Source organism: Melopsittacus undulatus, chromosome 5 (assembly GCF_012275295.1).
Source record: "Melopsittacus undulatus isolate bMelUnd1 chromosome 5, bMelUnd1.mat.Z, whole genome shotgun sequence".
In the NCBI taxonomy this organism is placed as follows: Eukaryota; Metazoa; Chordata; class Aves; order Psittaciformes; family Psittaculidae; genus Melopsittacus; species Melopsittacus undulatus.
This window is the reverse complement of record NC_047531.1, coordinates 49,663,379-49,677,796: the sequence shown is the minus strand read 5'-3', so window position 1 is coordinate 49,677,796 and position 14,418 is coordinate 49,663,379. Positions and strand designations below refer to the sequence as shown.

Here is a 14,418-nt window from a genome sequence, read left to right as displayed (position 1 = left end):
GCATCACCCTTGCTCTGCCAGCCCTGTGGACACCGTGTCCCCTACGCTGACAGTGCCAGGTAGGAAGAAGGACCCTGTGGGACCCTGCATAGTCTTGACCCAACGCTTCATTGGCTTGCAGTAAGCATTGCTCTTCAAGTCAGTGCTGGACTCTGACGGCTGCTCCCACGAAGAGGGGATGAGCAGAAGGTCTGCTGTATGCTGTGAGTACTCTGGGGTGGAGGACATGCTCACTCCTTGCTGGGGCAAATGCTCTTTCAATCTTGATCTTTTGTGAGGAAGGAACACCACAACGTATGTAGGGTCTGTAACTAAACCTGGGGATGCAGGTTGCAGTTACACCATCTAAAGACCTTGATCTGAAAAGCACTATTGAAGAAAAGAAATAGTGCAGAAAGTAAGATTTTCAGATGATTAGCATCTATGCTTATACTCCCTTCACAGAACCGTAGGACTTTGTTAGTGCAAGTTCTTGGTCATAAACCAGTGCAAACCATGCCTGGAAATTAAAAACAAGCCTACCTAAAATGAAAACCCTATCCAAGAAATGAGCCCACAGAGAAACAAACTCAGAATTGAGGTTGTCACAGTGATTGTCGTTCAGCCTTTTTTAACTGACCCATTTCTACACTCACGATCTCCTGGCCATGGGTATTTTTAAAAAAGAAAGGAAACATAATCTATCAGAAGAAATGAATGCTTCTCAACAGATAGTTGAACTAAGGTTATAAAACATTTTCCTTCCCCAAAGCAAAGGGGCTTTTAAAACTATACTAGACAGCACTTTGAATACGGCACGCTATGATAGTCCGTGGCAGGAGGAAGGTGTCTGGATTAAAACATCTTTTCTAGCTCATACCTGCAATGGGAAGATTTTGAGAGGCTTTAAGAAGCCATTGATGCAGTAACTCCCATATGCAGTTTCAAAAATAATCATCTCCATAGCACTGCAGGTAATACGCCACTGCCCCATGCCAGGATTTAGGATGCACCATTGTCTACTACTGAGCAGAGGAGCTGTGCACTTCTGACAGTTACCATTCAGGTCTAGAGGCATTAGGTGAGCAATAGGATTTCTTTAGGGGGTGATAGTGGTTGTACGCAGCTAGCAACAGCAATTCTCAAAGAGTCAAACCAAAAGCTTTTTGAAATCGAGAGGAAGTTTTTTATTGAGACTTCACTGGTCTTTGTATCAGGTCTGTAAGTGGGGGTTTTGTTTTGACGTTGCCTTAGACAGAGAAGAATTGGTTTCTTCATAGTGCAGCACAGGATTACAGGCTCTGCATCTTTTTGGTTTTTTTTTAATTCAGAACAACTCTGCTTTTATTAGGCTTGTGTTATCTCTTATTCTGCTACAACCTTTTTTTTGCATTTCATAAATATTAATTCCCCAGACAGTCTCTTTTGTTGAGTAGTTTTCCTCTATCACAGGCTTTTCTGTTTTCCTTTCCTCTCTCGTCCCAGAGAGATGTCATCCTCTGCCATCAAAAGCAAGAGCTTCTCAAAGGAAGCTCTTCAACCCAGAGATGTAGAAGTATTTTTACTACGTATTATTTTGTTCTCTTCTCTGTGTTCTTTCCCCTTCACTTTCTAATGCCAGAGCCAGGTTCTGATTTCATCTGTTTACTTGGAGGGGGCTGTAATGCTTTAAAATCCTGTTCACCAACTTTCCTCTTGTCATCCATGGACAAACATTTTAGACCATTCATTCATCTTTGTACTGATGTCGAGGTACCACACTGCTTTACCAGATGCCATTCAAACCCAGAGAGCTGTTCCCAGGCAGCCTGTGGTTTTGTTACTAGTTTGTTATTTTTCATGGAATCACTCAAACTACTTGTTTTCCTTCATGCTTTCCTTTACCTTCTCTGCTGTGTTTATAGTTGATTTTAATGCAGGTCAGTTATGATGTGGTAGGCTGGAGCAAGCAGGCACGGTTGTAGTACTTCATTTAAGCTATACCCATAACCAACTTCTTAATGCTAAGTGTCCAGACTGGACTGATTTGGCTTAATACTGTCCAGTTATTCCATATAAACTGTATGCTTCTCATGCTTCTGTTTCTTGCAATGAACCCAGTACTTTTACAAAGAACAAATACTGCCTTTAACTTCTTACCATGACCTTTATAGATCCATGAACTTTAGGTTTTTTTTCAGTAATAGGTTGATTTTCAGGGGTGCTGCAAACTCATATTATCAAATTAAGAAACAGCCCAACACATTTAACCCTCCTTTTTTGTACTTCAAGTGATTATTTTTAATTCTGGTACAACATCTTGGAATACACTGACTACACTGGACTTTGATGACTTTCCATTAGATCTCAGTGCCATATGAGATAGTTGTTTTGGTAAATGGAAAACTGTATGTGTTGCTGCAGTACATGCTATGTATTTTCACAACACACAGTGCCAAATGTCTGCTATTAATTTCTCATAGACACCAACTCAATAAAGAAGTTACACCCAACAGTGACTCTCACAAGTGTTGGTCAGGAAGGAAATAGCAAAGAGGGAAGTGTGTACGTCTAAACAAAACACTTTGAATACCTGTGTTCTGCTGATAACAGGATTCTTTACTGCCACAATTTCTCAACCTGTTAATTTTTGAGACTCCAGTTTCATCCATTTACTTCATCTTTATGTAACTGGGAAGACCAGAAACTTAAAATATTCAAGGAGATATTTTCTTCTGAAATTTTCCCCAAGAAGTACAAGGAACCAGGTTTGGAAAATGAACCTCATCCCCCAGCTGAAAATACAAGCAGAGTCATAGAAAACTGAAAGTGCTGGTAGCATCGGGTTGCCTTGCTTTGGACCTGTCAGAGTTGCACTTGGGCAGGGAAGAGATGTTGGGAGATGACAAGGTTCAGCTGGTGAAGATGGTATGAAAATGCAGAAACACTGCACCGGTTCTTTGTGGCTTGCTTCTCACATCTGGAAAGCAGGGATGATGCATTATGCTTTGAAGTTTACAGATGGAAAAAGACCAGATAAGTGCTGAGTGTTATTTTTATCCCAAACCTCAGTCTGCAATAGCAGCTCCAGATGCAGCTTCAGGAGAATTATCCATCCTGCCAGCACCTGCAAATCCCTCTGCAGTTTATCTGAGGTTTATTTAGGAACCAGCATTTATTCCCATTGAGTGTGTACATCTGTTGCCTTCAGTCCCTAGCAAGGCAGGTCATAGCTAAAATATGTCCATATTTTAGTGGATTCAGGACTTCACTACCTTGCCATAGGGAGCTGAGAGATCTCATAGTACTTCCAACAGGCTGTAATTTTAGGCTATATTTGAGCTCCTAAGATTTGTGGATCAACTGATCACAGCTGATCCACAGAAACTAAGTGGGGAGGGAAGGACAAGAAGGGCCCAATCCCATCTGCAATGTGGGGGCGGGTGAAGAGGGAACACAATGTATTATTAGGCTGATGTGTAGGCTCTGCAGATCCTAGCTGGCTGTTCAGCAGTTGTTATTCCCAGCTGATCTTGGCAAGGATTTCCTCCTCCTGCAAACGGTGTAAGTGAACCTGTGGTTTATCACTACTCAGGTGGTCCTTCTCTCTCTGGAGCTGCAGACAAGGGAACATGAATCATAAAGCGAAACAGGAGCAGATGTTCTGCATCAGGTTTAAACTGTTAGTGTTTGGTAGTTGCTTTATCTCAGTCTCCTAAGTACTCTGTGTGTTTTGGAGCAGCCTTTTACTCATCCTGTTTAACATTCATGTCTTCCTTTGAAAATGTCTGCATCTACTCCCTCTGCTCCCAGCCCTCCATGGGTTTGAAAGTTCAACTTGAGCTCTAGCAGTACGGAGTGCAACTTGCAAAAGGGATGCTGGAGGGGTTAAACGGAGAGCAGCTAAGGAGAGTGAGGAAAGATCAGAGAAAAGCACAAGTGAAAAAGATTTCCAGGCAGAATAAGAGTTATGGCTAACCTTAAAACAAGTGGATTACTTTGGACCCTGTATTGCATTAACCAGGGACTGAGAGAACACAGTGGTGTTAATAAGGCAAGTTATGGAACCTAGAGCAGTTCTGAAGACCACTAGGAAAATGGACTGAAGCTGGGGGCTAAGCCTTCAACATGCATAAAGAGAGGTGATGGCAAGCTGGAAGAATAGAGCACCAAGGGAGATGGAGAAGTTGAATGAAATTACAGTTTGTTCCTGGAAGCCGTGAATCCCACATACTGCTTTCCCCTGTGAGCAAAGCTTATTTTTAAACAAACAAAGCCAGAGATAAAGTTAGGTTGTGAAGCAGGAAGAGAAGGTCACTAAAAACAGTAGGAGAAGTTGAGAAGAGGCTCTGTGAGACTTCCCTGCTCATTCTAGCTGGGGTACACAGCAGCTGGAAGATACACATGGGGATGGATTACAGGAATGGATATAGGGTTGCAGACACCTGATCAAAAGCATTTTAAATGTGGTCCTTGCTAATGGACCTTTACATGTTGACCTGCTCCAGCTAGCATCCTAAATCCACAAGGGATTTAGAAACAAAAGGATAAGCAGACTTTCATGAAATCGGTTTTATATTTGAAATGCAGAACTAAAAGGGTTGAGAGCAGTTGGATGCTGTTGTTAATCTCTAAGTCAGCTGTGCTTATGCATCTCATAAAAGGCAGGATACGTTCAAAGAGGAAAATCCACTGTTAATTATCAGCATATCTGTGGGAAGCATTTGTGCAGTGGAAGCCCCCCTCCTTGGGCTGAAGGGTAGGGTAGCACTTGGCAGCTCTCCCTGCCTTGCAAAAATGGATCCTGCAGCAGCAGCGCTGTGGGTTGGGGGGAAAATATTAACTCTTCATTCATGGATCCAGTGGGTGGAATTTACTGCATAGAGAACCTAAAATGACAGCTCTCTTAGCTGGAAAATGTATTTCAGGTTTGCTTCTCATGTCAGGAATGTCCTTTCCTGCACCGTGAGAACTTGTCACTTTTTCCTGCTCCCAAATCCATTGTCAGCTGGAAACTTTGGAGAAGGGTAACCTTTGTTCAGTATGCTAAAACAGCATCACCTCCCAGTGTTTTTGGGGAGCCATTAGGTGCCTCTTCTGTCTTGATTGAAATCATCAGAGAGGTGACAGCAGTTCCAGGCACTGACTGGCTGTGGGCACCACAGGATGCTTCCCAGACCATGCAACTAAGTAAGATTAGCAACAGTGCATGCTTTCTCTCCACTGTGCTGCTGATTTTTTTCAGTCCCACCTACTTACACATAAGAATGGCTTTCAGTGCTCAGTACTACCTGGAAGGACCCATGCACCCTACTCTGTGACCCCCATAAGCCAGTGTGCCAACTGGGTGCTTACCACTGGGATTTGGGCAGGGATGTATATATGCTTATGTGTGCATATGTATAAAGGGAGATGTATGCATTCCCACCCAGCTTACTAGCATTATTTGTTAATCAAAGAGAAAATATAGGCAGCTTATAATAATAAAAAGCCCTGAGAACAGTAACAGGCTGGTGAGGGTAGGCAAGCAGAAGCCAGTGGTAGTTGGAGATGTTGATAGCCAAGCAGTCAGTTCACCCACAAGCCCATTTCCAAGGCTGTGTACTACCAATAAGTGGCACAATCACAGAATCACAGAATCCCAAGGGTTGGAAGGGACCTCAAAAGATCATCTAGTCCAACCCCCCGCAAGAGCAGGGTAACCTAGAGTACATCACACAGGAACTTGTCCAGGCGGACCTTGAATATCTCCAACATAGGAGACAATGTGCATAGACTGCTGGGCTCTACGTTTTCCTGTGCTGAGGGGAAGCTGCCCATGCAGTGGCTGAAGGCGAAGCACATCTCTGTGCTGTGTGAGGAGCACTGGGGAAAGAGGAACAGCGTTGCCTCTGTGTGCAGGACACAGCCATCCTGTTCCCTGCTGCACCAGTGAGGGCACATTTCCATTGAGTGCATGCTCTTGGCTCCCATCGCCTGTGCAGCTGAATGCCTCGACTCACTCCTTACTCAGGCTGTGTCCCTTTGGGCCGGAGGTCTGCGGGTTGGCACCTCTCACCCTGCTGCTCAGGGAAAAGGGGATTTCTTCCCAATATTTCAGTGCCCTCCTCATTCACAAATGCCATGAGCGCCTGCCTAATGCTGCAGTCAGCTCATGGACAGCAAGGACCCACTCTGGGGCATTCTGCATGAGAGCAAGAGTAAGATGAAAACTCAGCTCTCCTGATCTTTGCTGGCATGCTTGAGCTGCAGGTGTGATAAATCGGATGACAAGGATATGAGAGCAGTGCAGAGAGAGCCAGCCTTTTCACCAGATAGGGGCGGAACTCATGAGAGGCTGGCACACATTCAGCATCTGTGAAAGGAGAGAGCAAAGAGACAGCACTTGGATGCAGCCAGAGAAGGATCCTGAAAGCAAGAGCTCAGAGGAGCATTTTCTGCTTATTTTCTTTGGGAAGTTTAAAAAAGAATTTGAATGCTTTAAAAAGGGGGAAAAAGATGATAAAAAAGATGATGCAAAGTTTCTGTCAGGATGTAGTTGAGGGAAGTTTCAAAAAAATTGCTGCCATTTAAAAGAAATATGAGGATTTTGTTCTTCTATTGTAAGTTTACATTTAGTATGCAGTCCCTAAATGGATCTGTTATTAGATGAGACAGAGAAGCCTCAGAAATCACAGTAAACACAGCTGTAGAGATGAGGAAAATCAACAAGACATCGTGCTAATAATTGTACCTTCCAGTTGTCTTAAATTGCAGATGCAAGTTACTTTTAACATTGCCCTCATGCTCCCACGTAAAAAGGCTTAATGTAGCAATTCAGATACTTAGAAGTACAACCAAGACACTTTTAGGTTTGTCAGGATTTAAAGATTACCTGGGCATGTTTTCTGTTCTTTTATTGCTCTGCTGAGGTCTCCTCTGCTACAATTTAGAGGCACCCAGGGAGATGGGAAGTTTCCAGCAAGGGCCTGGTGGTCAGATCCTCAGAATGCTGGATGTTATCATCTCTGTAGAACTTGCACAGTGGATGGAGCATGCTGGTATTTGGGAAGAGGTGTTGGTGGCCAAGAGAAAGGGAAGCCTTATGTAGATGCTCTTTGCTTCCCAGAGAAGCCTGTGGTGGAGTCATTTGTGGTCAGCTACTGGCAATGGGTTTCTTTCAATGCACAAAGTCTAAAACACCCTTTTATTTTTCAACAAAATCAGAAAACACTGAAAAGCAAACAAATCCCTTTACTGTGTCTGGTACAGCATCAGTTGTTTGCTTTATCCCTCTTTGGACCAATCCTGGCAGTGTTAGGGTTGGACTGAATGACTGATGCTGGCATGTTTGTAGCTGAGCATCCCTCAGGGTTGGTGTCATTGGTATTTACTTCAAGGTAGAAGAAATCAGATCTGGGAAGCTATTGATGAAACAGGCTTTCCATATTAACCCAGAATTTTACTTCTGTATTACTCCATTCTGAGGCAGTAAGGTTCCTGGGAAGCCTGTTGTAATAAGGATGATAAATGAATGCTAGCATTTTAATAGAAAAGGCCTTCTGTCTTTTTAAGCAGGGGATCATCTTAATTCTTTTTTGTACAGCAGCAGAAAGGTGAAGAGTTTCCGCTTCGCTGTAATTAAGGCTGTGGAGAATGAGCAACCCTGGTTAGTCACCCTCTGTGAACATTAGTGAGCAGCATGGGGACAAATGTGCCAGGGAAAGTTACCTTGGAACAGCAAGACTTAGTATGAACAAAATATAACCTCGCCAAGGGGAAGTAAACAAAACTCAATGTTAATTTGTAATAGCTTAGTAGAGAAGAAGAAAATACATTATCCAATGGGTTTAGATATTTTGCCAATCTGTCTCCAGATTATTCAACTCCTTACAAGAAAAAGCAGAGTCCTACTGAGATAGGAGATGAAATCGGTTCTTGTTTGTGCCACCGAACTGCTGGGGGCATGAGATCAGCTCCCTGTTCTCATCTCCTCTGGACCTTTGCACTATCCAGTTACACAGCAAGTGAGTCTCATGGGGAGAGCTTACAGCAGGGTTAAACACTGTCAGGACTGATCATTCCTATTCCCAGCGTCAAACCTTAAAACACCACCACAGCATTTCTTGGTGGGGACTGAGCCGCTATATGTGACAAGCAGAAACAGCATTCACCTGAACTGCTACGGGATGTCAGAATGGGACATCCTGCAGCGTCCCATACAAAGTGCCTGCCCTCCTTGAGGGGGACAGGGACTCAAAACAGCCTAACATGTAATTATGGGCTTCTCCTCTCCTTGAGCAGGTTGCTACAGCTTGTGAATTGTGCATAAAGAAACCAGCTATACATCAACTAGCTTCTGGTTTTCCTATTTGGGTTTCAAAAGCTTTGGAGTAATATCAGTGCACTGCATGCTGAGTTAAAAATTGGAAACGTATTACCCTGATTTAGCATGGGACTGAGTAAATTGTATTCAGTTAAAATAGCAGATATCCTGCAGAGAAGAAAATAAGTATTTCTACTTGACTGTGTGACACCTAAGCTGCAACCCAGAGGTACAGGAGGAGGATTTGTGTTACTGAGAAATCCATTAACATCGGCTGCCAGGTCAGAGCTGCCAGCGTGAGTGGGCCACATATGTGCCTCCCACATCTCCTCCACCATGTCCTGTGCAGGATCTCACAGGGTGTCTGTTGTGGAGCTCCTGTCTGCTCTCTGCCCAAGATGTAATTTAATGTTGTTGCCTTTTCCTGAGGGAGGTTTCATTCAAAGAACCAGCTAGCCTCTCTGCCTGTGTGGCTCTGCAGCATTCGCTGAAAGCCTTGCTCCTGAAGCATGTAAAATGCCTAGGTTTGCAACAGTGAGCTTAGCTTCCAGAAGCCACAATCCCAGGTTTGTGAAGCTTGAAGGACCTGCCTGCCTGCATGGTAAGATCATTTGGGTCTCTCTGACACATTCTTGGGCAGGGGGAGGTTCCCAGTGCTTGAGATTCCTCACCCTATTTCAGTACAGACATATCCTTTCTGCTGGGATTTTTCCTGCATCTAAGCTGAGTCTTTCTTTTCCAGCTTTATTGCTACTTGTCCTAACCGCAGTGAGTCCAGACAGAAGGTTATTCCCTTCCTCCTTGTGGATTTTCTTATGTATTTTTGTATTTACGTATCTACTTCGTCCTGTTTCCTCCTTCCACCCAGTTTATCTCACCCCTACTACGAGAACTTCTTGCAACAGGGAAATAAATGTCAGTTTTTCCATTGTCTCCTAGATGCCAGCTACGTTAAACTGCAGTTTCTTACTCTGTTTTTCAAGGGCTACTCCCAGCTCCACCCTGGCTGACTTCATGCATCCACAGCCCAGTGCTCCTCCTGGTGCACCATTTGCAGATGTCCATGGCATGCCTTTTCCTAATGAGCTCTCAAGCCTGTCCTTGAAAACTGCATCTACAGCTCCCATAGTAAACATGTAATAGCAGAGGTCAGCAGCCACAGGGCACTCCCTTGGCTTTGAGCTTCCAACACATGTGCTTGTCACCAGGCTTGGGTTTCCCAGTCTGTGATTCATCTATGCCTTGACTGCAGCCTGGGAGTCATGAGAGAAATAGCATAACTCCTTTTGACAGTCCATGTGACTTGTAGGCAATTCTGCATGCCCAGCCCTTTTCCAAACCCATTAATATGATTAAGTCCATCAAAGGTGATGATAGGTGGGGGCTCCTAAGGGCTACTAGAGACAGCTTTGAGTGGCCAGTGATTGCAGCGTAGAGGTAAATCCACCATGCTTGTGGACCAGGAAGGGTTAGAAAGACCATGGTTGTGTCCTCGTGTTACAGGTTACATGGACCAGCCCACAGAGTGTGTGCTGAGCTCCAGCCATCGCATGTGTGCATATCTGCAGGCATGTGTTGGAGGGAAAAGGCCAGAAATTTTTCATCTTAAAATTAAATTCATAGGATAGCCAGACCTTTCAGCATTTTAATACGGGCAGTGATTTATGGCTGCACTTAAAGCATGAGCCAGGAGTGAACAAATTCATCACACTCCATCCTTTTCTGCCAGTGTGGTGATGCAGGGCGGTCACGCCCCCGGCAGCAGAGCCTGCACCATGGGCAGGCAGCACAGCTCCATCACCATGGCAAGCTGAGGTCCCAGCCCAGGGGTTTGTCTGCTTTTTTTTTTTTTTTTTTTTGCTGTAAAGAAAAAAAGAAGGATTGGCCATCTTCCAAATTCCCCTTCTCCTCCTCCCTTCCGAGAGCCAGCATCAGCTGCTGGAAAGACGATGCGAGTGTTCTTTGTACGTGCAACACGAGGCTTCAAACTTGCCTTCTATAAATTAAATCACAAGAAACCCACTGATGTGAAGACTTTTTTGCTTTAATTATTCCCAGCTCAAGGCTCCTCTGGCCTTCCTGATGATTTTCTTACCTCTTGAGTGCATTGCACTTGAACTTGGTCACTGATTTTGCCTGCCCTGTAAGATTCCCCCAGAGCCTCAGAGCAGGAACATGCATAGCAGTATGTCCTCCTCGCCCTGTGTGGCCAGGCCAAAGGTCTTTCTGCTCGATCTTTCAGCCTTTCCATCTCCTTGTTCAGATGAGACATTTAGCCCCAAAGCCTATATATTTTATGAGCACTGGCAGCAAATAGTTTCTAGCGGGAAGACTAGGAATGGACAGGCTTCCAGAGGTGTTGAGGATTATAGAGGAGAAGGTAGCATTTAGAAGGGGGCTCACTCTTTTCTTCTTGAATCCATACCTTATTGTGTGATGGAGTCTTAGGCTGATTAAAAGGCTGGATTTAACATACAGCTGGCATCACTTGGTGTCAGGCTGTGATGTTTCAAGGAGATTTTTGCATCGTTTCAGCTCACTGGTACTTTACTTTTCTCTCCAAGACAAAAAAGCCAGTATTTAATGACCTAGTTGTGAAGTTTTCCCAGGAAAGGATCAGCATCTGCAGCTGGCTCCGTGTCTGGTGCCGGCTGGATTTCGACTGTTTTAGTGTTGTGTCTTTTCTAGCACCCAAGTCATGCATCTGGACAAAGAAGTGTAAATATCAAAGTTGATGCAGATTTGGGGTGTGATGTTATTCAGACAGTTGTAGCCTCTGGACCCAAAGTAATGCAACTATTGAATTATTTCACCTTTCCCTTCTCCATGCATGCACATGGATGCATGTGGACGAAGTTGGGGATGTGCACAGGAAGAAAAAGAACGAAATCCGTGAAACAGTTTAGGATTTTTGACAGTACAGTGCTAGCAGCTACTGTGTATGACTGACTGACTCTCTACAGCCTTGATCATCCTTTTTTTAGCCCTGGAGCATTCTGTACAGTGGGAACTGAAAATGGTATGGTTATCTTGGATTGCTATATAGAGAACTGAAAAAAAAAGCATATTCAGCCTTATCTTCTCTGTGGGGCAGTAAGTTCAGTGCCTGAAATGGAGAAAAGAAAGCAGCTTTGTAATATTTCAAGAGTTCCCTTCAGAGGATAATAGTTTGTCTCTAAAATGTTCTCACTTAGTAAAAATGCTCCTAAGTTAATATTAGTTTTATTATCTTCTCTTATCCAGCCACTCTCTAGAGACATTTTCATAGCAGATTTGTATTCCAGTTTTTCTGGTTGTAAGTTGTCAAGGAAGATGTTAAGCATTTCCATCTCCAGTACACATGAAGTGCTTTCTAGTCTGCTTTACTGGATTCTGAACAAATATTAATTGAGGTTTTGATGGGGTTCTCTTTGAGTGCTGGAAATTTTTGAAGAAGTTAAGAATAAGATACTATGAAATGTGAAACAAATCAAAGGATGAAACGCTGCAAAGCTATTACTTAAAAAAATGGTTGCAGTCCAGGCCAGTTGAATAAAATACCTTTATCTAAAATTCAGTTCCTTTAGATTTGGTGTTCTGATTCACATAGCTGGTTTACATTGTCTGACTGTCATCTGTAGAAGTCTGCAGAGAGTGATAATTATTTGTGATGATTTGAGAAATGCTTATGCTTGGACTGTCAAGGATGAAAAATTGCTAGTTCCCCTTTATTGTAAAATGCTGAATGTTTTAGGAAAACCTAGAATTTGGTCTATAGAATAGATATGCACTAAATAGGGTAGTTATGGATATGAATTGTAAAAGCCAAGTATTTAAGTAGTCTAAAATATGTTTGTAATTTTAAGGCTGTCCATCAAAGTTGCAAGAATCTTATTCACGCTTTTTGTATGAAATCAGGATTGGAAACGTGCTTGTGTGTAACCTCATGCTCAAAACCAACCCTCAAACCTTAAGCATTTGGGAAAATATAAATAATACTGAGAAACATTTTGCATATTGAATAGCAAACACCTCCTAGAACTCAGATGGTGTGGTTGATGGGCTGGGGAAAGAGAGCTTGGAATACCTGAGAGATTTTAGTTAACTGAAATACTAGTTTCTCTCTATGCCACATAACTAAGACTGTTAGTGCCACCTATAGTTAGTCTATCTGCCACTTTTCACTTTAAGACCTTGTTTTCAGTGGATTACGAGCCTGCTGCATATGCCTTCTAAGCAAATACCGTTAAGAAGAATTTGGTGGAGATGAGCTGTGATTTATGTTGAGCTTAACAGTGCTGCTGGATAGACCCAGCTGGGTATTCAGCAAGGATGCAGCTGATTGTAATTGATAGCTGCTTGGACCACAGATAAGGGGAACACCACTGCAGCTTACCTAGTTCTAGTTTAGAACAGAAGCCGAACCTCCAAACACAAGTGTAACTGAAGAATTAAAAGCAGATACAAAGTCTTTGTTAATGCAAACTGAAGAGAAAAAATAATTTAGCAGGGCATGAGACTGCAAACCCATTCACAATATTTATTCTCCTTATTCTACAGTCCACCATTATTTTGCCTTATTCTAAGGTCCAACATTATTTTGGCATGCCCAAATATCGTGTTATCACTCCCAACATAGGTTGACTGTGAGCCTGGTCACAGTAATGTGCAGAACTAGCAGCAGCTGCAGGCAGCACAATAGAAATAAATAAAACCCTGCCTTACAAGTGTGGCAGATACTTCTTTGCACACTAATTTTTTGTAGAGAGACAAAATATAATTAATGGTGTTTTTGAATGACACTTAGGTATTTCCATCCTCCTATTAAAACAGTGCTTTCATGGCAGGTACCTGTGAACTGGATTGATCCCTGCTCCTGTTAATGGTAGTACATTAGTATATTCAGAAAAAGAACCCTAAACTGTTAATTTAAAATGTCCTCTTTTTAAATCTGAACTTGCTGTTTGGCCAGCAAGCTTGGAAAGTCCCTCAAAGATTATTTTATCCTGCTGTGCCTAAGTAACCAGGGGAAAATGACCATTTCATTACTGTGATTTACCTGGAATAACCTTTGCATGTTGTGGGTTGATGACTGTCAGCTGCTCAGCATATATGTATTTCTGGTTAGTATATTCTCAAGACAACTATGCTCAAAGTCCCCTTCCCATGCTGTATAGAAGACATCCACACAAATCAGAATATACTAGACATAGCTTTCCTCCCTCATTGTTAGTCTGGGACTGATGGAGATGAGAAGCTTCTGGGATCAGTGTCCCCAGACTGCTTTTTTTTTCACTTCTTTTAGATACCTCTGAGCTTGGGAGTCTCCTGCTGTTCATGTTGCCTCCCTGTTCAACTCAGTTGCTGCATCAGAAAAGGAAGAAAGAATTTTGATCTTTACATGCCCTTCGTCTCTGTCCCCCTTTACAACTTCTGCAGGAAAACAAAAACCTGTGATCAGGTGCATCTGTGGTGATGTCAGTCCTTTCAGGGAAGAACAGATGCTTTTATCAGATGTCTTCCTTTAATGCCCAGCCGAAGTCCAAATTGTCACAGGACAGATCCAACACCAGCTTTATCACCATCCCCATGTTGCTCTCAGAGTAACCTATACACATGCTTATAAGTGTCCTTTCCCAAAGTGGGGTGGGTTTAGGCCATAACTTATTGTGACTTCTTGAACTGAGCGATCAGCAGGGACCTCTGCTAATGACCACAGATGCAGAAGCTGCGTTGTCACATCTCTGCTGTAGCCACATCACTAACAGCTTTGGGGGAAGACAGTCCATGGCCCTAATTGTTTGAACTGCCCTTCGTCCTTTGGATCTTATCTCTGTGGCTGCTTCAATCTATAGGGTGTATTTTCCTCATTTGTTGCAAGCACAGTTTCACTGGCCGAGCAGACCTCTAGCTTAAATAAATGTAGTCTCAGTCTCTTGTAATCTTACTCTTTTCTCAGTTCCCCTCACCAGCTTTAGGAATGAAATTATTATGTGTCTTAAAGCCTTGCTTGTAACTTAAAATAAGGAGGAACCATCTTAACATCAGATAACTCAATATTAATATATCATTTAAAAATACCAATTGAAAAATGCTGTTATGCCTGTGTGTCTTTCATATCACCCGCTCCTTCAGCGAGAGCCAGCAGGTCTCTTTGCTTCTCTGGGGGAAGCAGG

The 14,418-nt window shown here is 43.1% G+C and overlaps 1 protein-coding gene across 3 annotated transcripts in view; it reads left to right on the top strand.

The window, feature by feature from the left end:
- Positions 1-14,418, top strand: part of CHST11 (carbohydrate sulfotransferase 11) — a 163,012-nt gene that overhangs the window by 141,517 nt on the left and 7,077 nt on the right. The window contains exon 1 of one of the 3 annotated variants that reach the window (XM_031050167.2): positions 8,827-8,864. The exons of the other annotated variants lie outside the window; for them this stretch is intronic. Within the exon in view, the coding sequence (XP_030906027.1) occupies positions 8,862-8,864 (3 nt within the window). The 5' untranslated portion in view covers positions 8,827-8,861. Of the gene's footprint in view, positions 1-8,826; positions 8,865-14,418 lie in introns of those variants that run through there. 3 annotated transcript variants of the gene reach the window in all.